Below are 24,169 nucleotides of genomic sequence, written 5' to 3'. Positions count from 1 at the left end.
GAATTAAAAAAAATTTTTTTTTGGTCTCACTGTGTGGCTTAAGTGAGCTTAGTTCCTTGGACTGCTAGGGGATTCCTTCCCCCATTCTCTATGAATCTGACTACTCTAGATATAAGTGGAATCATACAATAGTTGCTCCTGCATGACTGTCTAATTTCACTTAGCGTAAATGTCTTCAGAGTTCATCCATTTTGTAGCATGTCACAATTTTTTCCTTTCTAAGGATGAGTAAAATTCTTTTACATGTATGTACAGCTCATTTTGGTTATTCATCCGTCTGTCAATGGACACTTGAATTGCTTCTATATTTCAGCTATTGTAAATAATGCCACTATAAACCTGGGTGTACAAATACCTGTTGTTCAAGTTCCTGCTTCCAAATTATTTGGGGTATATACCTCGAAGACAACTTGCTGGATCATATGATCATTAAGTTTTTTTGAGGAATCTGTCTTTTTAAATTTTATTTTTTTTAATTATTATATAGTAAAATTAACTAGTCTTTTCCTTGAGTGGATTTTGAATTAGCATCGTCCTTTTAACAATTGTTTTGAATAGGCAACACATTCAATCCAAATGGTATAAAAATACAATACTGTGAAGTTAAAAAATAAAATAAAAAAAAAATAATAATTGCTGCTACACAGTGGAATTTTACCTAATAGATTCTCTATTCCTGAGGTCATTCACCAGCATATAAAATATATTCAGAAAATATGATTTGAAAAGAGAAATGAACTGATCACTAACAAAAAAAAAAAAATGTACACAATGACAAGCTCCCATCCTATCCCTTGTCCCCAGCCACACAGGTCCCCTTCCAAGAAGCATATACTGCTTTTAGGTTTCCTGTATCCTTCAAGAAATCTCTCAGTTCAGTTCAGTCACTCAGTCGTGTCCAGATCTTTGCAACCCCATGGACTGCAGTACACCAGGCTTCCCCGTCCATCACCAACTCCCAGAGCTCGCTCAAACTCATGTCCATTGAGTCAGTGATGCCATCCAACCATCTCATCCTCTGTCATCCCCTTATCCCGCTTTCAATCTTTTCCAGCATCAGGGTCTTTTCCACTGAGTCAGTTCTTCGCATCAGGTGGCCAAAGTATTGGAGTTTCAGCTTCAACATCAGTCCTTCCATTGAACACTCAGGACTGATATCCTTTAGGATGGACTGGTTGGATCTCCTTGCAGTCCAAGGGACTCTCAAGAGTCTTCTCCAACACCACAGTTCAAAAGCATCAATTCTTCTGCACTCAGCTTTCTTTACAGGCCAACTCTCACATCCATACATGACCACTGGAAAAACCACACCCTTGACTAAATGGACCTTTATCGGCAAAGTAATGTCTCGCTTTTTAATATGCCGTCTATGTTGGTCATAGCTTTTCTTCCAAGGAGCAAGCATCTTTTAATTTCATGGCTGCAATCACCATCTGCAGTGATTTTTAAGCGCTCCACCCCCCAAAAACAGTCTGTCACTGTTTCCATTGTTTCCCCGTCTATTTGCCATGAAGTGATGGGACCAGATGCCATGATCTTAGTTTTCTGAATATTGAGTTTTAAGCCAAGTTTTTCTCTCCTCTTTCACTTTCATCAAGAGGCTCTTTAGTTTTTCTTCGCTTTCTGCCATAAGGGTGGTTTCATCTGCATATCTGAGGTTGTTGATATTTCTCCTGGCAATCTTGATATGTTTGCATGGATAGAAATCTCTATATTTTACCTTTTTTGACCCAAAGAGTAGCCAATTCTATTCACTTTTTAAAAATATAATAACAGGAAGATTATTAATGAAGGGGTATAAATCATTGTTTAGAACTATAATAAAGCCTGCAGTTTATCAAGCACCTTCACATACACATCTCCTTTCAGTTTTCAGTGATCCCAGGAGGTAGGAAGGAATCACTATCCGAGACTCAGAAACATTAAGTGATTTGCACAGAAATCTCACAAATTTTATCACTCTCAAACACCTGCTACCAAATTCCAGACTTTCTCAATGTTAAAGTAGATGGTTGTGAATATCTGCTTTGAGCCTCAGTTTCTTCATCTAGAAAACAAGACTAGTCAGATAACCTACATAATGGTTATGAGAATCCAATGAAACTCTAAAGTGGCTGTCAGCTCTTAGCATAGGGTATGGTACACAGTCAGTTCAGTTCAGTTCAGTCACTCAGTCGTGTCCGACTCTTTGTGACCCCATGAACTGCAGCATGCCAGGCCTCCCTGTCCATCACCAACTCCTGGAGTTAATTCAAACTCAGATCCATCGAGTCGGTGATGCCATCCAGCCATCTCATCCTCTGTCGTCCCCTTCTCCTACTGCCCCCAATCCCTCCCAGCATCAGTCTTTTCCAATGAATCAACTCTTCGCATGAGGTAGCCAAAGTACTGGAGTTTCAGCTTTAGCATCATTCCTTCCAAAGAACACCCAGGACCGATCTCCTTTAGAATGGACTGGTTGGATCTCCTTGCAGTCCAAGGGACTCTCAAGAGTCTTCTCCAACACCACAGTTTAAAAGCATCAATTCTTCGGCGCTCAGCTTTCTTCACAGTCCAACACTCACATCCACACATGACTACTGGAAAAACCATAGCCTTGACTAGATGGACCTTTGTTGGCAAAGTTAATGTCTCTGCTTTTGAATATGCTATCTAGATTGGTCATAACTTTCCTTCCAAGGAGTAAGTGTCTTTTAATTTCATGGCTGCAATCGCCATCTGCAGTGATTTTGGAGCCCCCCAAAATAAAGTCTGACACTGTTTCCACTGTTTCCCCATCTATTTGCCATGAAGTGATGGGACCAGGTGCCATGATCTTAGTTTTCTGAATGTTGAGCTTAAAGCCAACTTTTTCACTCTCCTCTTTCACTTTCATCAAGAGGCTTTTTAGTTCCTCTTCACTTTCTGCCCTCAGTAAATTTTAAGAATAATGATCATACAAAGTTGTATCAATTCAATACATCAATGTATCAATTCAATACACCTTCAGCAATATAAACATGTCTGCACACCGATGAGGACCAGAAAGGAAGGAATAACGAAAATGTATGCTGCATGGGTAAAGCAAGAGCCAAAGAACCCCTTCCCTTTTTGGAATTAATTTGGTTTTGGTACAATAAGTAGAAATCTGGGGGAAAACAAAATTAAAATATACAACATTGTCCTAAAAGGAATTGGCATCTCTGGGGGAGCCTCATACTAAATCTGGGATCACTGGGATACTTTGAAATAATAAACTCAGCAAATGCACCCCCTGGAGACATTTTGCGGTGTGGGGAACCGGCCAGTGGATGGCATTGTTTCACCTGCCCTAGGGACCAAGCAGGTCTTTATTGGCCTCAATAATATACTGGGCTTCCCCAGTAGCTCAACTGGTAAAAGAACCCACCTGCAATGCAGGAGATCCTGGTTCGATTCCTGTGTCAGGAAGTTCTCCAGGAGAAGGGATAGGCTACCCACTCCAGTATCCTTAGGCTTCCCTGATGGCTCAGACGGTAAAGAATCCGCCTGCAATGGGGGAGACCTGGGTTCGACCCCTGGGATGGAAAAATCCCCTGGAGGAGGGCATGGCAACCCACTCTAGTATTCTTGCCTGGAGAATCACATGGACAGAGGAGCCTGGCGGGCTACAGTCCATGGCATTGCAAAGAGTCAGACACAACTGAACGACTAAGCACAGACCAGCAATAATATACTAGTGCTTGTTGATCAGTCTTTCTTAAAGATTACTCCTTTTCTTTTCTCCTCCATCTTAAAACTGAGACTCAGAAGCTTCTCAAGCAAATCTCCAGGTAGTTGGTAAAAAGATTCAAATCTGCTCCCCATGAACAGCAACACTCCAGGGGAGACACTCTGCGGTGAAGTTCATCTAGCATGAAGCTGGTCTCCAGCTGGGTATACAGTCTCAACTCTGCCGGCTTTTATCTCTAAGAGATTTCTCCAGAAGCATCAGCTTAGATCTCTTCTAGATCGTAGAAGAGGCACTTCTGCTGCTCATTTCCACACTTGTTTCTCTCCCAGTAGGGAAGCTGGGAGGTACAATCTCTGTACAAGATAATCTCTGGCACCGTCACACTTGAGAAGCTGAAGAAGCCGTGAAGTCACCATCACCCATTCCAAAATCCCAAACCTTAGTGGTGGTTTTGTAGGACCGGAAGAAAGAGGACTGGATCTTCTAGTTCTGAGAGCTCCTTATCCTAGACACCTTTGCTGAGCTTTTCGAGTGGGGCCCCAACAAGGGTCCTCCTGCCTGGGGTTGTTGGAGCCAATAGAATGAGAATGCATTCACTTCAAAAGCAAAGGAAGGTTTTCTTCTTGGATTAAACAAGTGAGATTTAGGAGCACCCACTCCAGAGTGCACCGCTCCCGACAGGGTGCTTTATGGGGATCTCTATTCACTTTTATTTATCCAACTTTTTTCTTCCCCTCAACAAATCTTGAAGAATCTTCTGTATCAGCACATAAAGAATTTACTCTTTTTAAATAGCTGCATAATTTTCCATTGTATGGATGCACCATAATTTAACAAGTCCCCACCCACAGTCACTTAGCTTCTCCATCTCTTGTTACAACAAACAGTGCTGTGATTACAAATCTTCGGGGTATACATCATTTTGTAAAAATGCAAATATATCAGTAGGATAAGCTACTGAAAGTGAAATTGCTTATTCTAAGGCAGTGGTTCTCAACCAGAAGCTATTTGCCCGCAGGAGACATTTGGCGATGCCTGGAGACACTTTCGCTTGTCATAGTTAGGGGAGTGCTACTGGGATCTAGTAGGCTGAGGTCAGGGATGCTACTGAATACCCTACCATGCACAGGACAGACCCCACAACAAAGAAGTATCTGACCCAAAATGTCGGTAGTGTCTAGGTTGAGAAACTCTGTCCTAAGCATGTGAGTGTACACAATTTACGGTGCTAACTTGCCTTCTATTATAATGATCAAGCCAATATACTTCTGCAGCAGTGTTTGAGACTGCCTGTTTTCCCTGTTCTCTCAACACAATCTTACTATTTCATCTTTGTTAGTTTAATGGAGGAAAAATGGTACCTCATTATAGCTTTACTTTTTCTGACCCTTATGGGTGAAGAGGAACATTTTTAATATGTTCGAGATTTTTTAGCTTTTTTACAAACTGTTTAAGTCTTTGGCCTATTTTTCCTACTTTTTGTTGGATTTTTCCTATTAATTTCTAAAATGTATTTACGTTTTAAGAAAATTAGCTCCTTGTGATGTTAGATACAACATTTTCCCAGTTACTTATCTTTTGGCCTTACTTATGATGGGTTTTTATCATGCAGAAAAATTTTTATTTTTATATAGTTGACTTTATTGATTTCATGGTTTATGGGCTTTATATTTTAAATGTCTTCCCCATTCCAAGATCATAATAAAAATGTTCCCACTATATAAATTTAGGACTTTAATGGCTTTATTATTTACATTTAAATTTATGATATGACTGGATTAATTTCACCATTACATATAAGTTCCAAGTTAATTGTTACTAACTGAATAATCTGTTGTCTTTTATTACAATGTCACTTTTATCATAAACTAAATGCATCAATATTAATGTATACTTATATAAATTGGCTTATATTTTTTTCTTTGATCTTCTAGTCTATTCATGGTCTTTTTTTTTTTTTATGGTCCTGTTTTAAATACTGTAACCTCATGACATGTCTCAGTATCTGGTAAGGCTAGTCTTCTCCTTATTAAGAATTTTAATTTTCTTATTTTTCCAAAAGAATTTTTGAGTCAGTTTATTTAAACCTTTCAAAAACTTTTGTTATTTTAATTGGAATACTGTTATCTCACAGATCAACTTAAATAGAACTAACATTCTTATGATGTTGACTCTACCTAACCTAGTATGTTATTTTGATTCCTTGCTTCACAAAAGAATCACCATCTTCTGACACTGGCATCACCTGGGAACTAGGTGAAAATGCAGAGTCTCAGGTCATCTATCCAATCGGAATCTGCTTGTAACAAGATCCCCAGTTATTGATTGTATTCTTCTGGTTTGAGAAGTGCTATTTTAATTCAGTTTAAGGCAACCTAATAAAATTAATTTTTTATTAACTTGTTTTCAGAATGCAGTAAAAATTTGTCAGGAAGTGTACAGTGCATACCTACTATCTGTCTAGAGCAGGACACACGACTGTGGGGAGACCTAAAAATATATTCAGAACCATCAGTGGACACTCTTGTGAGGATGATGATTAGAGAATACCAGAGATGAATATAATGACGAACTAAAGCATTAAGTACTAGCTATGAGGGGTATGTTCAGAAGAGCAGGGACTGCAATCTCACCCAGCACCCCACTTGAAGAGCAGGGTGAAACTACAGGAAAGGCAGGCCACTGTTCCCATGCCTGGCTCCAGGGCAATGGTGCAGGGGAGAGGCTGTAAAACAAAGAGCTCCGGACTGTGGCCTAAGAAATGAACTTTACTTGGAACAGTGTGGGGAGATCATGCCTAAGGACTTTGTGGGAAACAGTGGAGGTCTTTGGGGTGAGTGGTTAAGATCGATCTGATAGTTCCATAGAAGTAGCAACAAGCAAAAAGTAGATCAGTTAGATCTTTAACTTAACCAGGGAAAGAGACAATTAAGAAGAGCTTTCCTGAGAGTCTCTTGGACTCAAGGAGATCAAGTCTGCCATTCCTAGAGGAATCCAACCCTGAATATTCATTGGAAGGACTGATGCTGAAGCTCCAATAATTTGGCCACCTGATACGAAGAGCTGACTCATTGGAAAAGACCCTGATGCTGAGAAAGATTGAGAGCAGGAGGAGAAGGGGGTGACAGAGGATGAGATGGTTGGATGGCATCACTGACTCAATGAACATGAGTTTGAGCAAACTCCAGGAGATAGTAAAGGACAGGGAAGCTTGGCGTGCTGCAGCCCATGGGGTCACAAAGAGTTGAAACAACAAATATGGGGTTAAAGCAAGCCTCAATGACTGGCAATGCTTTGCCCCTGTGATCAAGCCTGATGTTAATTAGATCAAGAATGTGGAGCAATTAACGTCTCAGGGTGTTAAGGCAGTAGAGCCATCAGCTAGAAATGAACGGAGGCTAACAGCTAGGTGTGGCACCAATAGAGGCAGACCAGCGAGAGGTTTAGCTGGAAGATGGAAGAGTCAAAGAGAACTCAGCTGAAATCACCCTGGTTGTCAGGGAGATAGAATCCATGAGCGAGGCTGTACCCTCTGAGGAGCCACATCAGAGGCTACTAACAGCAGGAGAGAGAGAGACTTTATTGAATAGTGTAGCCAGATCACTAAACAACAAGCAAAAACAATAACAAGACCAAGATATTGTTGCTAAAATACATTATCTAAAATGTCCAGTTTGCAAGAAAAATTATGAGATAGGAAAGAAACAAGGACATGTGATCCACACAGGGATAAAAAGAGGCAACATAAACTGCTTTTCAGAGAATCCAGAAGAAGGGCTTGGCAAAGTCTTCAAAGCAGCTATCATGAAGATGATAAAGAAACTCAAGGAGGGAACTTCCCTGGTGGTACAGAGGATAAGAATCCTCCTGCCAATGCAGGGGACAGGGGGGTGACCCCTGGTCTGGGAAGATTCCATATGCCAAGGGGCAACTAAGCTCATGCACCACAACTGCTGAGCCTGTGCTCTAGAGTCCGTAAGCAGCAGCTACTGAGCCCACATTCTGAAGCCGCTGAAGCCCATGGACCTAGAGGCTATGCTCTGTAACAAGAGAAGCCATTGCAATTAGAAATCCTTGAAGAGTAACCCACGCTCGCCACAACCAGAGAAAGCCCATGCAGCAACAAAGATCCAGTGCAGCCAAAAATAAATTAAATAAATAAATCTAAAAAAAAAAAACCTGGGCAAAGGTCTTGAATAGACATTTTTCCAAGAAAGACAGACATGTAGCCAAAAAGCATATGAAAAGATGCTCAATGTCATTAGTCATAAAGAAATTCAAATCAATACCACTTCCCACCTATTGCAAAGCATTGAAGAAAACACCTGAAAATAACAAGTGTTGGTGAAGATGTACAGAAATTGGAACCCTCACACATCCATTTTTGATGGGAATGTAAAATGGAGCAGCCGGTTTGCAAAACAGCTTGGCAGTTTCTGTAAATGTTAAACATAGAGGTACTATATATATGGGGCTTCCCTGGTGGCTCAGTGGTAAAGAATATGTCTGCAATGCAGCATATGGGCATGCTAAGTCTCTCCAATTGTGTCCGACTCTTTGTAACCCAATGGACTCACCAGGTTCCTCTGTCCATGGGATTCTCCAAGCAAGAATACTGGAGTGGGTTGTCATGCCCTCCACCAGGGGATCTTCCCAACCCAAGGACCAAACCCATGCCTCTTACGTCTCCTGCATTGGCAAGCAGGTTGTTTACCACTAGAGCCACCTGGGAAGACCCTATGCTGCTGCTGCTGCTAAGTTGCTTCAGTCGTGTCTGACTTGTAGAGACCCCATGGACTGCAGCCTACCAGGCTCCTCTGTCCATGGGATTTTCTAGGCAAGAGTACTGGAGTGGCTTGCCATTGGCTTCTCCGGAAGACCCTATGAGAAAAGGCCAATTCACAGAGACACTAAGCTGATTAGTAGTCACCTGTGGCTACCTAACAGAAGCAGAAGATATTAAGAGGATATTAAGAGGCAAGAATACACAGAACTGTACAAAAAAGATCTTCATGACCCAGATAATCACGATGGTGTGATCACTGACCTAGAGCCAGACATCCTGGAATGTGAAGTCAAGTGGGCCTTAGGAAACATCACTACAAACAAAGCTAGTGGCGGTGATGGAATTCCAGTTGAGCTATTTCAAATCCTAAAAGATCATGCTGTGAAAGTGCTGCACTCAATATGCCCCCAAATTTGGAAAACTCAGCAGTGGCCATGGCACTGGAAAAAGTCAGTTTTCATTCCAATCCCAAACAAAAGCAATGCCAAAGAATGCTCAAACTACCGCACAATTGCACTCATCTCACACACTAGCTGGAGAAGGAAATGGCAACACACTCCAGTATTCTTGCCTGGAGAATCCCGGGGACGGAGGAGCCTGGTGGGCTTCCGTCTAAGGGGTTGCACAGATTCGCATACAACTGAAGTGACTTAGCAGCAGCAGCAGCAGCAGCACACGCTAGCAAAGTAATGCTCAAAATTCTCCAAGCTAGGCTTCAGCAATACGTGAACTGTGAACTTCCAGATGTTCAAGCTGGTTTTTAGAAATGGGAGAGGAACCGGAGATCAAATTGCCAACATCCGTTGGATCATCGAAAAAGTAAGAGAATTCCAGAAAAACATCTATTTCTGCTTTATGGATTATGCCAAAGCCTTTGACTGTGTGGATCACAATAAACTGTGGAAAATTCTGAAAGAGATGGGAATACCAGACCACCTGACCTGCCTCCTGAGAAATCTATATCCAGGCCAGGAAGCAACAGTTAGAACTGGACATGGAACAACGGACTGGTTCCAAATTGGGAAAGGAGTATGTCAAGGCTGTATATTGTCACCCTGCTCATTTAACTTATATGCAGAGTACATCATGAGAAATGCTGGGCTGGATGAAGCACAAGCCGGAATCAAGATTGCTGGGAGAAATATCAATAATTTCAGATATGCAGATGACACCACCCTTATGGCAGAAAGTGAAGAACCAAAGAGCCTCTTGATGAAAGTGAAAGTGGAGAGTGAAAAAGTTAGCTTAAAGCTCAACATTCAGAAAACTAAGATCATGGCATCCGATCCCATCACTTCATGGCAAATAGATGAGGAAACAGTGGCTGACTTTATTTTGGGGGGCTCCAAAATCACTGCAGGTAGTGACTGCAGTCACAAAATTAAAAGACACTTACTCCTTGGAAGGAAAGTTATGACCAACCTAGATAGTATAGTTGGACCTTTGCCAACAAAGGTCCGTCTAGTCAAGCCTATGGTTTTTCCAGTAGTCATGTATAGTTGTGAGAGTTGGGCTATAAAGAAAGCTGAGCACTGAAGAATTGATGCTTTTGAACTTTTGGTGTTGGAGAAGACTCTTGAGAGTCCCTTGGACTGCAAGGAGATCCAACCATTCCATCCTAAAGGAGATCAGTCCTAGGTGTTCATTGGAAGGACTGATGTTGAAGCTGAAACTCCAAATCTTTGGCCACCTGATGCAAAAAGCTGACTCATTTGAAAAGACCCTGATGCTGGGAAAGATTGAGGGCAGGCGGAGAAGGGGATGGCAGAGGATGAGATGGTTAGATGGCATCACTGACTCCATGGACATGAGTTTGGGTAGACTCCGGGAGTTGGTGATGGACAGGGAGCCCTGGCGTGCTGCAGTCCATGGGGTCACAAAGAGTCAGACACGACTGAGCGACTAAAGTGAGTGAGTGAGTGGTTGGCGGGTGGGCATGAGGTGAGGTAAAATGAAGGACATCTAGTGGATCCGGGGTTTCTTTCTGAGGTGATGAAAATGTTCTAAAATATTCAAGCTGATGGTTATGCAACTCTGGGAATATACTATAAGCCACTTGAATCTACACTTTAAATTGATACATTATTTGATACATGAATTAAATCCCAATTGAACTGTTTTTTTTTTAAAGTTAAGAAAATGAAAATATACTAAGTAGTTAACGCCAGCTTTTAAAGATTGATCTCACATTTTACTTGTCATCTAAGGAGTATCAACCCAAACAAAGAAGGACCACAGGAATTCCGCATAGAGAGAACACCCAGATCTTTGCTTTGATTTTGTTACAGGCCACTCTGTACTGAAACCAGCTTTTCTTTTTTTTCCCCAAAGGATTCAGGCTCTCCACCAAGAATACGATGCGGACGCCATGGCAAAACTGAGTCAGATGTAGTAATCCTGTGGCTTCGGGACTGTTGTAGGCAGTGTCGGGGACACTTCAGACTCATTTGAGACAATGACAGTAATAACTGAACAGGTGGATGGTTGTAAGAGGTTGACAAAGCACCCTGTCTGATCACCGCAACAAAGGCTGTGACACCTTTTGCCTGGATGCGGAAACTGACATCTGTCTACTTCAAAGGCTTATTCAAGGCAACACCAAACTTGATGCCAGGCCTTCAGAATACAAGTCCAGGGCTCATTGTCCCCCATCTTCCCCCCCCAAAGTCCCTTTTGAGAATCCCAGGTGCATTTAGGTTGTGGGAATTCAACTCTATGTGCTCAGCAAAATACTGAGATTACTCAACCCCCATGCAGATGGAGGGAGCTCAGATGTTCGCATGGTGACCACAGGCCCTGGGGTGCACTGGGACAGAGGTCACAAGTCTACCATCTGAGCAGCCATCATACCAAGTGAGAGTTCCATGTTTAAAAAGCTTTCTCTCCTTTGCATAGAACGTTATCATTTGCTGTGTGTTCTTTTTCTTATATTGGTTACATTATTACATGCATTGTACATTTTTTTTGCCAGATTGAACACACTATACTTTGAATTTGGTACCTTATGAATCACTTAAGGAATTCTCAAGGGTGATTTGGACTCTGTGGTTTCTAGATGATTTCTGCCTCTAGATTCTAACCCAGCAGTAATTAAAATGCCAACACCACGGACTAGGAGCTTTCTCCTCTGATGGCCCAGAACTATTTTGATTTTTCTGATCTAGGCTTTTCTAGACAAAAACCAAGGTGGCTGACTCAAAGTCCTTGTTGACAGAAGGAGAAAAACACTATAAAGAGTTTTACCCTTGCCTACCTCCTCTGCTTGTAGGGTTTCTTTTTCAATTTTTTCAAGTAACTCTTTTCTCAGCAAGAACTCCTTGGTCAGATTGAGGGACATTTGCATGGCCTGGTGTAGCTTGCTCTGCAATATAACAACACGGGAAGTCTTGAGCAAAGATGATCGCCACAGGAAAAAGAGACAGACAACTCTTTATTCAGCAGAATAGCAGGGCCATCCAGGAACTTGGGTCTGTCCTTCTTATGACTCCAGATTTTCAGAATCCTGGTGCCTAAGAGGCAGGGGAGGAGAGGACCTTGGGAGGCTTCTCACCTGCAAAGCACCCAGACACACCTAGACCCAAATCCCACCCCACCGTTTACTAAGAGAACCTCTCTAGACTTGGGCTGACTGCTTTGTAGGGTTGTGGTGCTTAGTCACTCAGTCGTATCTGACTCTTTGTGACCCCATGGACTATAGCCCTCCAGGCTCCTATGTCCATGGAATTCTCCAGGCAAGAATACTATTGTGGGTTCCCATTTCCTTCTCTAGGGGATCTTCTCAACCCAGGGATCAAACCTGGGTCTCCTGCATTGCAGGTGGATCCTTTACTGTCTGAGCCACCAGGAAAGGCTTAACAGAGACAAATCCTGGTAAAGTGTTGAGCACAGTGCCTGACACACGGACAGCACATGGCATATGACCACCATCATTTGGACAAAGAGGTGGATGCTACTGTGAGCATGTGAGATCTCACATGTGAGGTCTTCCCAGACCAGGAATCCAGCCCATGTCTCCTGCAACGGCAGGCAGACTCGCTACCATGGAGCCACCAGGGATGCCCCAAGGGGCTCCCTTGACTGAGACTCACTCATAAAACTCACAGAAGACAAGACACTGTGTCTGTCTCCTTCACGGCTAAACCCTCAGCACTTAGCCCTGGGCCTAGTGTGCCACAGGTTCTCATATATTTAGTAATAGAGGCAAATTATTCTACATATTTTTTTATTATTTTAGAAATATGTGTTTATTTGGTTGTGCTGAGTCTTAGATGTGGCATGCAGGATCTTTGTTCTTTAGCTGCAGCAGCATGTGGGATCTAGTTCTCTGACCAGGGATTGATCCCAGGTCCCTGTATTGGGAGCAAGGAGTCTTAGCTACTAGACCACCAGGGAAGTCCCATTCTACATATTTTTAATGACGTCTCACACTTGGGTGTTTGACATTAAAATGAAAATGAGCCAACCTGTTGCCCATCCATCCATAAACATACACCTGGATTTTTAGCAGTTTTTTGACAATTCTGACTGAGCACCTGCTTTGCCATTGTCCTCAGTGCTAGGGCCACATCACTGACCAGTCAAGCTCTGTCCTGGTGGGCAGTCACAAAAACCTGCTTCTGAGAGGGGAAGCATTGGCCCATGGTTCCCAGTGGAGTCCCCATTCAAACGCAGGTGAGGCCTGACTCTACAACTCACCAGTGCTGGGCCCTGCTTTCCCCAGGAGACCTGAGAACTGAGATACAGAAAAGTCAAACTGTCTCTCTCAGCTTCAGGCTGTGTCACCTTAGGTCCCCTGTAGGCGTCTCCTCCCAGCTTCACCATCTGCTTGCTGTTATTCTCAACAGGCTGACAGGCACCCTAGCCCCTGGGATTCTGACCAGAATGGCTCCCATCCTGCCCACCACGGCCTGTGTTCCAGCTGCTTGGGTATCACCATCAATCTGCACTACGCGTTCTGGAGCTCAAGACCTGGGCCTGGCTGTCGTATTAGTATTTTATAGCCAGTAGCTCCACTCTAAAGCCCTGACTTTTCCCCACAAGACCTGACTGGCCCTGGGCCACTTAGTTGATTCCTCAGGATCAGATCAAGGTCCAGTGTGGTGTAACCACATACCTCGCAGCTCTCTAGCTGGACACAAGAATTTCAGAATGTGAGCATGACCTTGTCTACACACACTTTGCCAGCGGAAGGCAGTGGGTAAGGCGGGACATGCACTGGACTAGGAGCCCCAGCTCCATCACAGCATGTGGCTTGAATCCCGCAATTACTCTTTCTCTTTCAGCCTCAGGTTTTTCATTTGTAAAAGGAAAACAATGAACAAACATAAGCCTAATATAAACACATTCGAATTCACATTTTTAAATGACACCGTGTGGACCAAATGAAGTTTACTTGTGAGCTACCTAAGTCCATGGCTGCTGTTGCCACCAAGGCACTAGGCCAAGGGTCAGCAACCTTGTTCTGTAAAAGGTTAGATGGGAAATATTTCAGGCTTTGCAGGCCAAGAGGCAAAATTGAGGATACTGTATAATTATATTAACAAGAGAAGAAAACAAACTGCCACAATTGTTTTATTGATAAAATTCAAAATGAAATAATTAAGTATAATATTTTGGGATACTGGTCTACAAATGAGAAGAATGAAATTTCTAGGGGAGAAATCAATTTTACTTAACTGGGTGTCAAAGGGAGTGTTCTCTATCAAAATCAGTTGCAAATGTTCTTCTGTAAAAACCACCCTTGTCTCCCAGGCCAGTGGGCAGGATAGATGGGCCACTGCATCAGACAGTTGCCAGCAGAGTGACCAGACCGCCTGGTCTGCCAGGGACAGGCCATGCTCATGCCCACAGTCCCTGCTTAATTGTCAATATTGCCTCTTTTTCACCAAAAACAGTTCTGTGTAGATAAGGAATTATTTAGTAGGTGTGTTTTTTTTTAATTTATAGCTAAGATGATTTCCTTTGCAGAGTTTTAAGCAGGGAAGTACTTACCGTTGTTTATTTGCTCAGTTGTGTCTGACTGTCTTACAATTCCATGGATTGTAGCCCACCAGGCTCTTCTGTCCATGGGATCTCCCAGGCTAGAATACTGGAGTGGTTTGCCATTTCCTTCTCCAGGGCATCTTCCCTGTTAAGACAGGGATCGAGCCCAAGTCTCCTGCATTGGCAGGCGGGTTCTTTAACACTGAGCCAAGCCCCAGGGAAGTGCTTATTACAGACTAAATTAAATAGAGCCCTAATTGTGGCTGGTTCTTAAAGCTCACAGTGCATAAAAATCATCTGGGGAGTTAAAAAAAATGTATGGCTCTCACCTCTTAATTCAATTGGTCGGGGTTGAATTAGTGTGTCTATGTTTTTTTTTTTAAAAAAAAAAAGGGGGGGGAGCTCCTCAACTGGTTTTAACACATAGTCAGGGTTATAGAGACATTTGGGGGATTTTACGAGATATGGCCAGAGAAGGCAATGGCAACCCACTCCAGTACTCTTGCCTGGAAAATCCCATGGACAGAGGAGCCTGGTAGGCTGCAGTCCATGGGGTTGCAAAGAGTTGGACACAACTGAAGTGACACAGCAGCAGCAACAGCAGGAGATATGCCTTTGTCGGGAGAAATCAGAGAGCAACGGGGGAGCATAGGATGCCTAGGCTCTCAGTGAAGCCACAGTGACATTCCAGAACCTCGCTGTGGCACGGGAAACCCCAGGCACCGGGGCATGAGCTTGAACCTTACTTTGTACGCGTTAAGGATCTGCAGGGTGTTTCCAGATGCCAGCTTCATCTGGATCAGCTCTTGATTCCTTGCTTCAATCGTCTCTAAAAACTGAGCATTCTCGATCTTCAGCTGCTGGAAGTCAATGTCGTGGAGGGCTTCACCTACCTCCTCCTTCTACAGCTCAGGAAGAAGAGTGACACAAGTCAGAAAGACAAAAACAAACATATATTAATGCGTAAGTGTGAAATCTAAAAAAAATGATACAGAGGAACCTATTACAGGGCAGGAATAGAGATGCAGATGCAGAGAAAGGACTTGTGGACACAGTGGGGGAAGGGCTAGGCGGGATGAACTGGGAGACTGGGAGCTACATGTGCTACCGTGTGTAAAACAGATAGCTAGTGGGAACCTGCAGTATAGCAAGGCAGCTCAGCTCAGTGCTCCGTGATGACCCAGAGGGGTGGGATGGGGTGAGGGGGGCCGGAGAGGTGTATGTATACGTATAGCTGATTCACTTCATTGTATAGCAGAAACGAACTCAACTTTGTAAAGCAATTATATGCCAGTAAAAAAATAATAATAATAAAGAATAGAACATGGCCAAAAAAGAAAAAGAAATGATGTGAGGTTGTGACTTCTGTATAGCCATACATTCAATTTCAGGTGAGCTTTTGGAAGTCAGTCATCATTCAGTCATTCTACAAACTTGGATTGGGGATCTGCTTGGTGCCAGGCATGGTGTTAGGCCCTAGGGATAGAGATCTGAGTAAATACAATACTCCCATACTCAATGACAGTTCACAGGCAGGCCACAGCATGGTGTTGTGGGACACACAGGGGCAGCACCAAACAGAAGCCCCTCAGGCAGGCCAGGAGAGTATGGAAGGCGGGTCAGGGGAGGCTTCCCTGAGGAGGTGGTGCCTAAACAGGGCTGTGAAGGAAGAGGCCATTAAAAGTTGTTTTTAACCTGGAAAACTCAGAATAAGCGGCACACAAATGCCTTTCCTTGATCACATGACATTTCTGCACTGGGCGTGTATCGGTGCATTGGGTTGCCTCCCTAGCCCTCACCCCACTTACCTGTCCCACCAGCTCTATGGCATCTCATGTCTGTGGTCACAAAAGCCAACCTCGGGACTGCTCCCCACACCCACTTGCTATTCAAGCTGTATACCTCCTAAAAGACATCTTCTTCCCTTCCCCCCGAATAACACAACAATTTCCTTAAGCCCTAACTTGACTCATCCTCCAGCTCAAACTGTTCCCATCTTCCACACCAGAAGGCAACCCCTCCCTCCACTCAGTCTCTGGATTCTGTGGCTCCTGGTCGTGGCTTCTGTGGTCTCCGTCTAGCAGTTACACATCTACGCCTTTTCTCACCATCACCTCTCCCTGTGAGCCTGTGAGGACAGGACCCCATCAGTGTCATCTCTGGGTAGCAATGGCTTTTAGGTTCAAGGTCAGCCATCTACTTCCTCTCTCATGCTTCTGGATGCCTGAGCGTGCATGAAGCCCAGAGAACCAGGAACTCGGTATCAGGAGGCACGTTCTTGAAAACGTGCTGGGGCCACCACGTTCTTTCTTCCAATGAACTCAACTCTTCTTCGCTGACATCTCCACCCCGGCTCCACCCTGGGGACCCTCCCAAGTGGTGTGGTCCTTTCCCACAGCAGCCAGAGAGAGCACTTGGAGGCAGCAGCTACAGCCCTCATGGGCCCCTGCTCCTTGGCCTCTTGAGTCCCAGGTCCCCTGATGTGCTCTCGGTTCCCATTCCTGGACGCTAGTTTGCAGATTCCTTCAAGCGTGGAGCTCTCCGTGAGACACGGTGCTCCAGGTGGGGTTACTCAGAACATCATAACAGAGGGCAGAGAGACCACCCCTTTGCGAGGGGAGGGAGGTGGCATTGTGGAGTGCAGCCTAGGCCACAGCATGGCTCCCAACTGAACTGACGTATCAGCTGCTCCACGACTAAGCCACCCAGGACCTGTGCAGGTATTTGGGGGGAATCAAAGTGAAGGATCTCACATTTGGCCTTAGTTACCTCATGTGTTAAAGTTGCCCCCAACCTGTTGAGCCTTTGGGATCCCAAGTCAATCAACCCACAGGCCCCAGACATTAATTCTCCTGCCCGACTCTGTGTCACTGTCAGCGGCCACCTCTGATGCACACGCCATCAGGGCCTGCATTTGAGTTAATGACAGAAATACTGAGCTCAGAGAGGAGGGAACCATGTAACCACATTCCAGAGGCCTTGTGCCATGTCTGCCTTTAATCAGGAGCCTTTTGGATCAGCTGCTCAAAGACTCAGCAAAGCATACTCCGAACTGTGCCACCCAGGCCACACTCCCCAAAAGGGTCAACAAGTATGTCATGAGGGTTTTTTATATATAGTTTTCTTTCTTTATTTTTGGCTGTGCTGGGTCTTTGTTGTTGTGGGGGCTTTTCTCTAGTTGAGGCGAGCAGGGGCTACTCTCTAGTTGCAGTTTGCAGGCTTCTCATTGCAGCAGCTTCTCTTATTGTGGAGCAAGGGCTCACACACCGGCCTCAGTAGTTGTGGCACCTGGGCTCAGCACTTGTGGTTCCCGGTCTCGAGAGCACAGGCTCAGTAGTTGTGAGTTAGTTGTTCTGTGGCATATGGAATCTTAGTTACTGGTCTGGGGATCAAACCTGTGTCTCTTGTTATGGCAGGTGGATTCTTTACCACTGAGCCACCAGGGAAGCCCCATGAAGGTCTTTTAAATTCAAGCCAGCTCCATTACAGATTTATCAGCATAGAAACTGTATTAGTTTCCTATTGCTACCATAAAAGATGACCACAAATGCAGAGGTTTAAAACAATAGAAGTGTATTCTCTAGCAGCTCGTGAGGTCAGAAGTCCGTAACAGTTCTTTGGATTAAAACCAAGGAGTTGGCAGGGTGGCATTCCTTCTGGAGGCTCTAGAGGTGAATCTGTTTCCTTGCCATTACCAGCTGCTACAGGCAGTCTGCATCCTTCATTCATGATCCCTTCCTTCGCTTTGATCTCTGCTTCTATTTCCACATCTTCTCTGTCTCTCACTCTCCTGCCTCCCTCTCCTAAGGACTCTTGTGATTACATTGGACCCACTTAGATACTCCAAGATATTCTCCCCATCTCAACATTCTTGATTTCATCACACCTGCAAAATCTTTATGCCACGTAAAGTAACATAGTCACAGACTCCAGCAATTAGGACATGGACATCTTTGGAATTCGGAGACATGGACATTTTTGGGAGGATGTTGTTCTACCCACTACAGTAACCTTAAAAAAAGAAAGAAAGAAAGAAAGACAAATCCACATACCTGCCTCAATTGTAAAAGCAACTTTTTCCTCTGGACTTTGAGTGAAACATTTTTCAAATGTAATTTATCCTTCATATTATCCTTAAAAATAAAAGCAAATTTTAATCCATTGTCCTCCTTCTTCCCTATCGGCAGGTCTGAGACTGCAAAACTAAACTTTGAGCCCCAACATGCAGTCACTTATTTTTAACTCTTTGATGTCTACTCAAGCTGGTGTTGCTATGATATCCTTGCTCGAGAGCAAGAAGCAGAGGAAACTGGGTCTGCTCTATACAAATTTTCTATTACTTTTAAATTCAAGATAACTTGAGTATATTATTGGATATAGGAGCCTTTCCTGACAAAATGATCTTATGATTCCTTGATCTATTACCCTCTTGGTAATTTACATAATTTTTTATTACATATAACATGTTAGGGTTAGTACCACTACCTACCTGCAGAATCCAAAGCTTGATAGGCTACAAAATCTTTGAAAGTAAAGGAACATTTGTCTCATTCTTACACTAATGGAACTCAAAGAAATTAAGGTTTATTTGTCCTACACTATGTAGTCACCTGACTAAACAGGCTCACACTTTTCTCAAGAAGACAGCAGGTCTTGAAACAAACAAGAAAATTAAAAGGAAGAAGCTGATCTGAGATAACTATGAATATCCATTCTGCCTGTTTGATTTTGGCTTTGATAAACTTGCATTTTAAGACACACACGCTTTGAGGGACACAAAAAAATGTTCATATGTGGGCAACAGTTACGGTGGACCAAATGGAGTGGGGCAGCCTCACGTGGACCTCTTCTTTGTCATCGTTCCATGAAAGTATTCCCCTCTCTAAGCTCTAACCACCTGCCAACTCACTCTCCGACGATTCATGTCCTCAATGTACTTCATCACTTTCTGAGTGGCCAAAATACTCCCTTTCTTCTTGGATATGGTCTTTAGAATATCTTTTTCAAACTCATGCACTTCTTTCTGGACTTCAGTCCATCGAATTTCAGCTTCCTCGATGATAGCCTGGGGAGTCAGTGCAAAGAGAGGACAGTTTGCAAAACTTCTCAAGGAGATATCCATCTAAGGAAACCTAAGGTCTCAGGCCTATTTGGGTCCCAATGCCTAACGTTTCTTCTTAGTCTTAGAAAGATATCCTGAAGATACAAATGGGACCATATGAACCTTGTTATTAAAAAGCATGCCTCAAAAAAGTTACAGTATCTATATATATAAAGGGGAAGAACAAACAAAAAAGGGCCTCGAGTATCTCCAGAAATATATATTTCCATATCTGAAATGTTATGTACCATTAAAATGATAACACTAATATCTATCATATATCACCATATCATATATGTATGTATATCATATATCATATATATACCATATCATATATATATATATATATATACCCACACACACATATATAATATCTGGAAAGTTACACGCCAAAACAATAACCACAGCTGTATCTGGAAAGATAGACTAGGAGGGAGGCAGAGAAGTACTCTTACTATATACTTTAATAATTTGAAAAAAAAAGTAATAACGAATCTATGTATTGATACAGAAAGACACTATTAAGTGAAAAATACAGTTCACAAAATAATATGATATCTTTTTATAAAGACATTCATATATACATGGGAAATCTAAACTCTAGGAGACAAATACAGGAACCAACAGTAATTACCTCTTGGTGGATGTTTTCAAATGTTTCTCTTTTAGCTTACCTGCATGTTTAAATTTTGCTACAACAGAGATTATCTTTAAATTAAAAAATGCAAATATGCATATATTATTTTAAAGAATAAAATGAGTAGCCACAGAGCAAATCATCTTTGATCAGGCTCTTTCACTGGGCACCAAGGAACAAAAGCATCTTCCTTTGCTGGCCAGCATCTGGCCATAGCCTCCTCCCTCCCCATAAATTTCACAGGCCAGAACATCTATCTACCTTAAATGCTACTTTCTATACATTACTGGAATGCAAAAGTAGGAAGTCAAGAGATATCTGGAGTAACAGGCAAATTTGGCCTTGGAGTACAGAATGAAGCAGGGCAAAGGCTAATAGAGTTTTGCCAAGAGAACACACTGGTCGTAGCAAACACCCTCTTCCAACAACACAAGAGAAGACTCTACACATGGACATCACCAGATCGTCAATACTGAAATCGGATTGATTATATTCTTTGCAGCCAAAGATGGAGAAGCTCTATACAGTCAGCAAAAACAAGACTGGGAGCTGACTGTGGCTCAGATCAGGAACTCCTAATTGCCAAATTCAGACTGAAATTGAAGAAAGTAGGGAAAACCACTAAACCATTCAGGTATGACCTAAATCAAATCTCTTATGACTACACAGTAGAAGTGACTAGATTCAAGGGATTAGATATGATAGACAGGGTGCCTGAAGAACTATGGATGAGGTTTGTGACATTGTACAGGAGACAGGGAGCAAGACCATTCCCAATAAAAAGAAATGCAAAAAGGCAAAATGGTTGTCTGAAGAGGCCTTTCAAATAGCTGAGAAAAGAACAGAAGTAAAAGGCAAAGGAGAAAAGAAAAGATATACCCATTTGAATGCAGAGTTCCAAAGAATAGCAAGGAGAAATAAGAAAGTCTCTCTCAGTGATCAATGCAAAGAAATAGAGGAAAACAATAGAATGGGAAAAACTAGACATCTCTTCAAAAGAATTAGAGATACCAAAGGAATATTTCATGCAAAGATGGGCACAATAAAGGACAGAAATGGTATGGACCTAACAGAAGCAGAAGATATTAAGAAGAGGTGGCAAGAATACACAGAAGAACTGTACAAAAAAGATCTTCATGACCCAGATAATCACAATGGTGTTGATCACTGACCTAGAGCCAGACATCCTGGAATGTGAAGTCAAGTGGGCCTTAGGTAGCATCACTACAAACAAAGCTAGTGTAGGTGATGGAATTCCAGTTGAGCTATTTCAAATCCTGAAAGATGATGCTGTGAAAGTACTGCACTCAATATGCCAGCAAATTTGGAAAACTTAGCAGTGGTCACAAGACTGGAAAAGGTCAGTTTTCATTCTAATCCCAAAGAAAGGCAATGCCAAAGAACGCTCAAACTACTGAATAATTGCACTCATCTCACACACTAGCAAAGTAATGCTCAAAATTCTCCAAGCCAGGCTTCAACAGGACATGAACCATGAACTTCCAGATGTTCAAGCTAGGTTTAGAAAAGGCAGAGCAACGGAGAAGGCGATGGCACCCCACTCCAGTACTCTTCCCTGTAAAATCCCATGGACAGAGAAGCCTGGTAGGCTGCAGTCCATGGCGTCGCTAAGAGTTGGACACAACTGAGCGACTTCACTTTCACTTTTCACTTTCATGCATTGGAGAAGGAAATGGCAACACACTCCAGTGTTCTTGCCTGGAGAATCCCAGGGATGGGGGAGCCTGGTGGGCTTCTGTCTATGGGGTCACACAGAGTTGGACACAACTGAAGTGACTTAGCAGCAGCAGAGCAACCAGAGATCAAATCGCCAACATCTGCTGGATCACTGAAAAAGCGAGAGTTCCAGGAAAACATCTATTTCTCCTTTATTGACTATGCCAAAGCCTTTGACTGTATGGATCACAATAAACTGTGGAAAATTCTGAAAGAGATGGGAATACCAGACCACCTGACCTGCCTCCTGAGAAATCTGTATGCAGGTCAGGAAGCAACAGTTAGAACTGTACATGCAACAACAGACTGGTTCCAAATAGCGAAAGGAATACGTCAAGGCTGTATATTGTCACCCTGCTTATTTAACTTATATGCAGAGTACATCATGAGAAATGCTGGGCTGGATGAAGCACAAGCTGGAATCAAGATTGCCGGAGGAAATATCAATAACCTCAGACATGCAGATGACACGTTCCTTAGGGCAGAAAGCGAAGAACTAAACAGCCTCTTGATGAGTGTGAAAGAGGAGAGTGAAAAAGTTGGCTTAAAACTCAACTTTCAGGAAACTAAGATCATGGCATCTGGTCCCATCACTTCATGGCAAACAGATGGGGAAATAGTGGGAAACAGTGAGAGACTTTATTTTAGGGGCTCCAAAATCACTGCACATGGTGACTTCAGCCATGAAATTAAAAGATGCTTACTCCTTGGAAGAAAAGTTATGACCAACCTAGACAGCATATAAAAAGCAGAGATATTACTTTGCCCACAAAGGTCCATCTAGTCAAGGCTATGGTTTTTCCAGTGGTCATGAGAGTTGGACTATAAAGAAAGCTGAGCACCGAAGAATTGATGCTTTTGAACTGTGGTTTTAGAGAAGACTCTTGAGAGTTCCTTGGACTGCAAGGAGATCCAACCTGTCAATCCTAAAGGAAATAAGTCCTGAATACTCATTGGAAGGACTGATGTTGAAGCTGAAACTCCAATACTTTGGCCACCTAATCTGAAGAACTGACTCATTGGAAAAGACCCTGATGTGGGAAAGATTGAAGGTGAGAGGAGAAGGGGATGACAGAGGATGAGATAGTTGGGTGGCATCACTGACGTGATGGACGTGAGTTTGAGTAAGCTCCGGGAGTTGGTGAGGGACAGGGAAACCTGGCGTGCTGCAGTCTATGGGGTCGCAAAAAGTCAGACATGACTGAGCAACTGAAATGAACTGATACATCACTCTCCTGCTCAATTATCCTCCCTGGGGTCCTGCTTTCTAAGACATCAGAGAGAAACCCCTCTGCCTACTCAACCTGATTTCCTAATACAGCCCCCAAAGCACGTTCTTCTCTAACCACAGCAACCTTCTCAGGATTATGAACTTGCTGTGAACATTCCCACCTCCACTTCCTTGTTCATGTCATTCACCTTACTTAGGGTGTCCTTGTTTTCCTATTCCTTAAACAATTTCCGTCATTCTTCACATGTCAAGTCCTATGTCCAGCCCTACCTCCCCAACATGTCTTCTCTGACCACTCTAACCCACACCATTATGTTTAATCACACAGTTCAGCATGTGAGGACAATGCTACCACATCGTGAGCTCTTTAACATGTTACAATTCAATGCAGCATGTTGGGAAAGAGAAAGGAGGAGAGAGGGGGAAGGGCGGGAGAGGTTTATGCCATAGAGATGGTTCTATTAATGGAGACGTGAGTTCACTATCTGTCCCTTTCAAGGAAATGAATATGATGCCTCCATTAGAAATGGAAAAAATTTAGAAATAGAACAGAAACATCTATTTTTTTCATACAAGATGACTATCAAATGCAAGCCAGCAACTTCAGCCTATTGGCAACCAAATGAACAGTGATGTTTCTTCCCTGTTGGAAAACTGACCACCTTGGTCTCCCATATGACGTGAACCATATGGGTCATGGATGCAGCCCATGGAGGGTGACAAGGGATTTTTCACTCGACTCACTGACTTAAACCTCAAGCCCTGTATATCATTAAGGAATTATTCTGAATTTTTAAGAGCATTTATGGTTGGATGGCATCACTGACTCAATGGACATGAGTTTGGGTAATCGCCGGGAGTTGGTGATGGACAGGGAGGCCTGGCTTGCTGCGGTTCATGGGGTCTCAAAGAGTTGGACATGACTGAGCAACTGAACTGAACTGATGGTTATTGATTATGGCTTTTTTTTTAAAAGAATCCATATCTTAGAAACATGTATTGAA

General features: G+C 43.1%; 1 protein-coding gene across 1 annotated transcript in view; it reads right to left on the bottom strand.

The window, feature by feature from the left end:
* CFAP263 (cilia and flagella associated protein 263) overlaps positions 1-24,169 on the bottom strand; it is a 31,037-nt gene that overhangs the window by 797 nt on the left and 6,071 nt on the right. The window contains exons 4-7 of the mRNA XM_055552306.1: positions 19,369-19,524; positions 18,512-18,592; positions 15,206-15,361; positions 11,731-11,838 (exon numbers count right to left, since the gene is read on the bottom strand). Of these exons, the coding sequence (XP_055408281.1) occupies positions 11,731-11,838; positions 15,206-15,361; positions 18,512-18,592; positions 19,369-19,524 (501 nt within the window). The remainder of the gene's footprint in view (positions 1-11,730; positions 11,839-15,205; positions 15,362-18,511; positions 18,593-19,368; positions 19,525-24,169) is intronic.

This window comes from Bubalus kerabau, chromosome 17, assembly GCF_029407905.1.
Source record: "Bubalus kerabau isolate K-KA32 ecotype Philippines breed swamp buffalo chromosome 17, PCC_UOA_SB_1v2, whole genome shotgun sequence".
In the NCBI taxonomy this organism is placed as follows: domain Eukaryota; kingdom Metazoa; phylum Chordata; class Mammalia; order Artiodactyla; family Bovidae; genus Bubalus; species Bubalus kerabau.
Note: the sequence above shows the minus strand (reverse complement) of the source record. Positions and strands in the feature narration are given on the sequence as shown.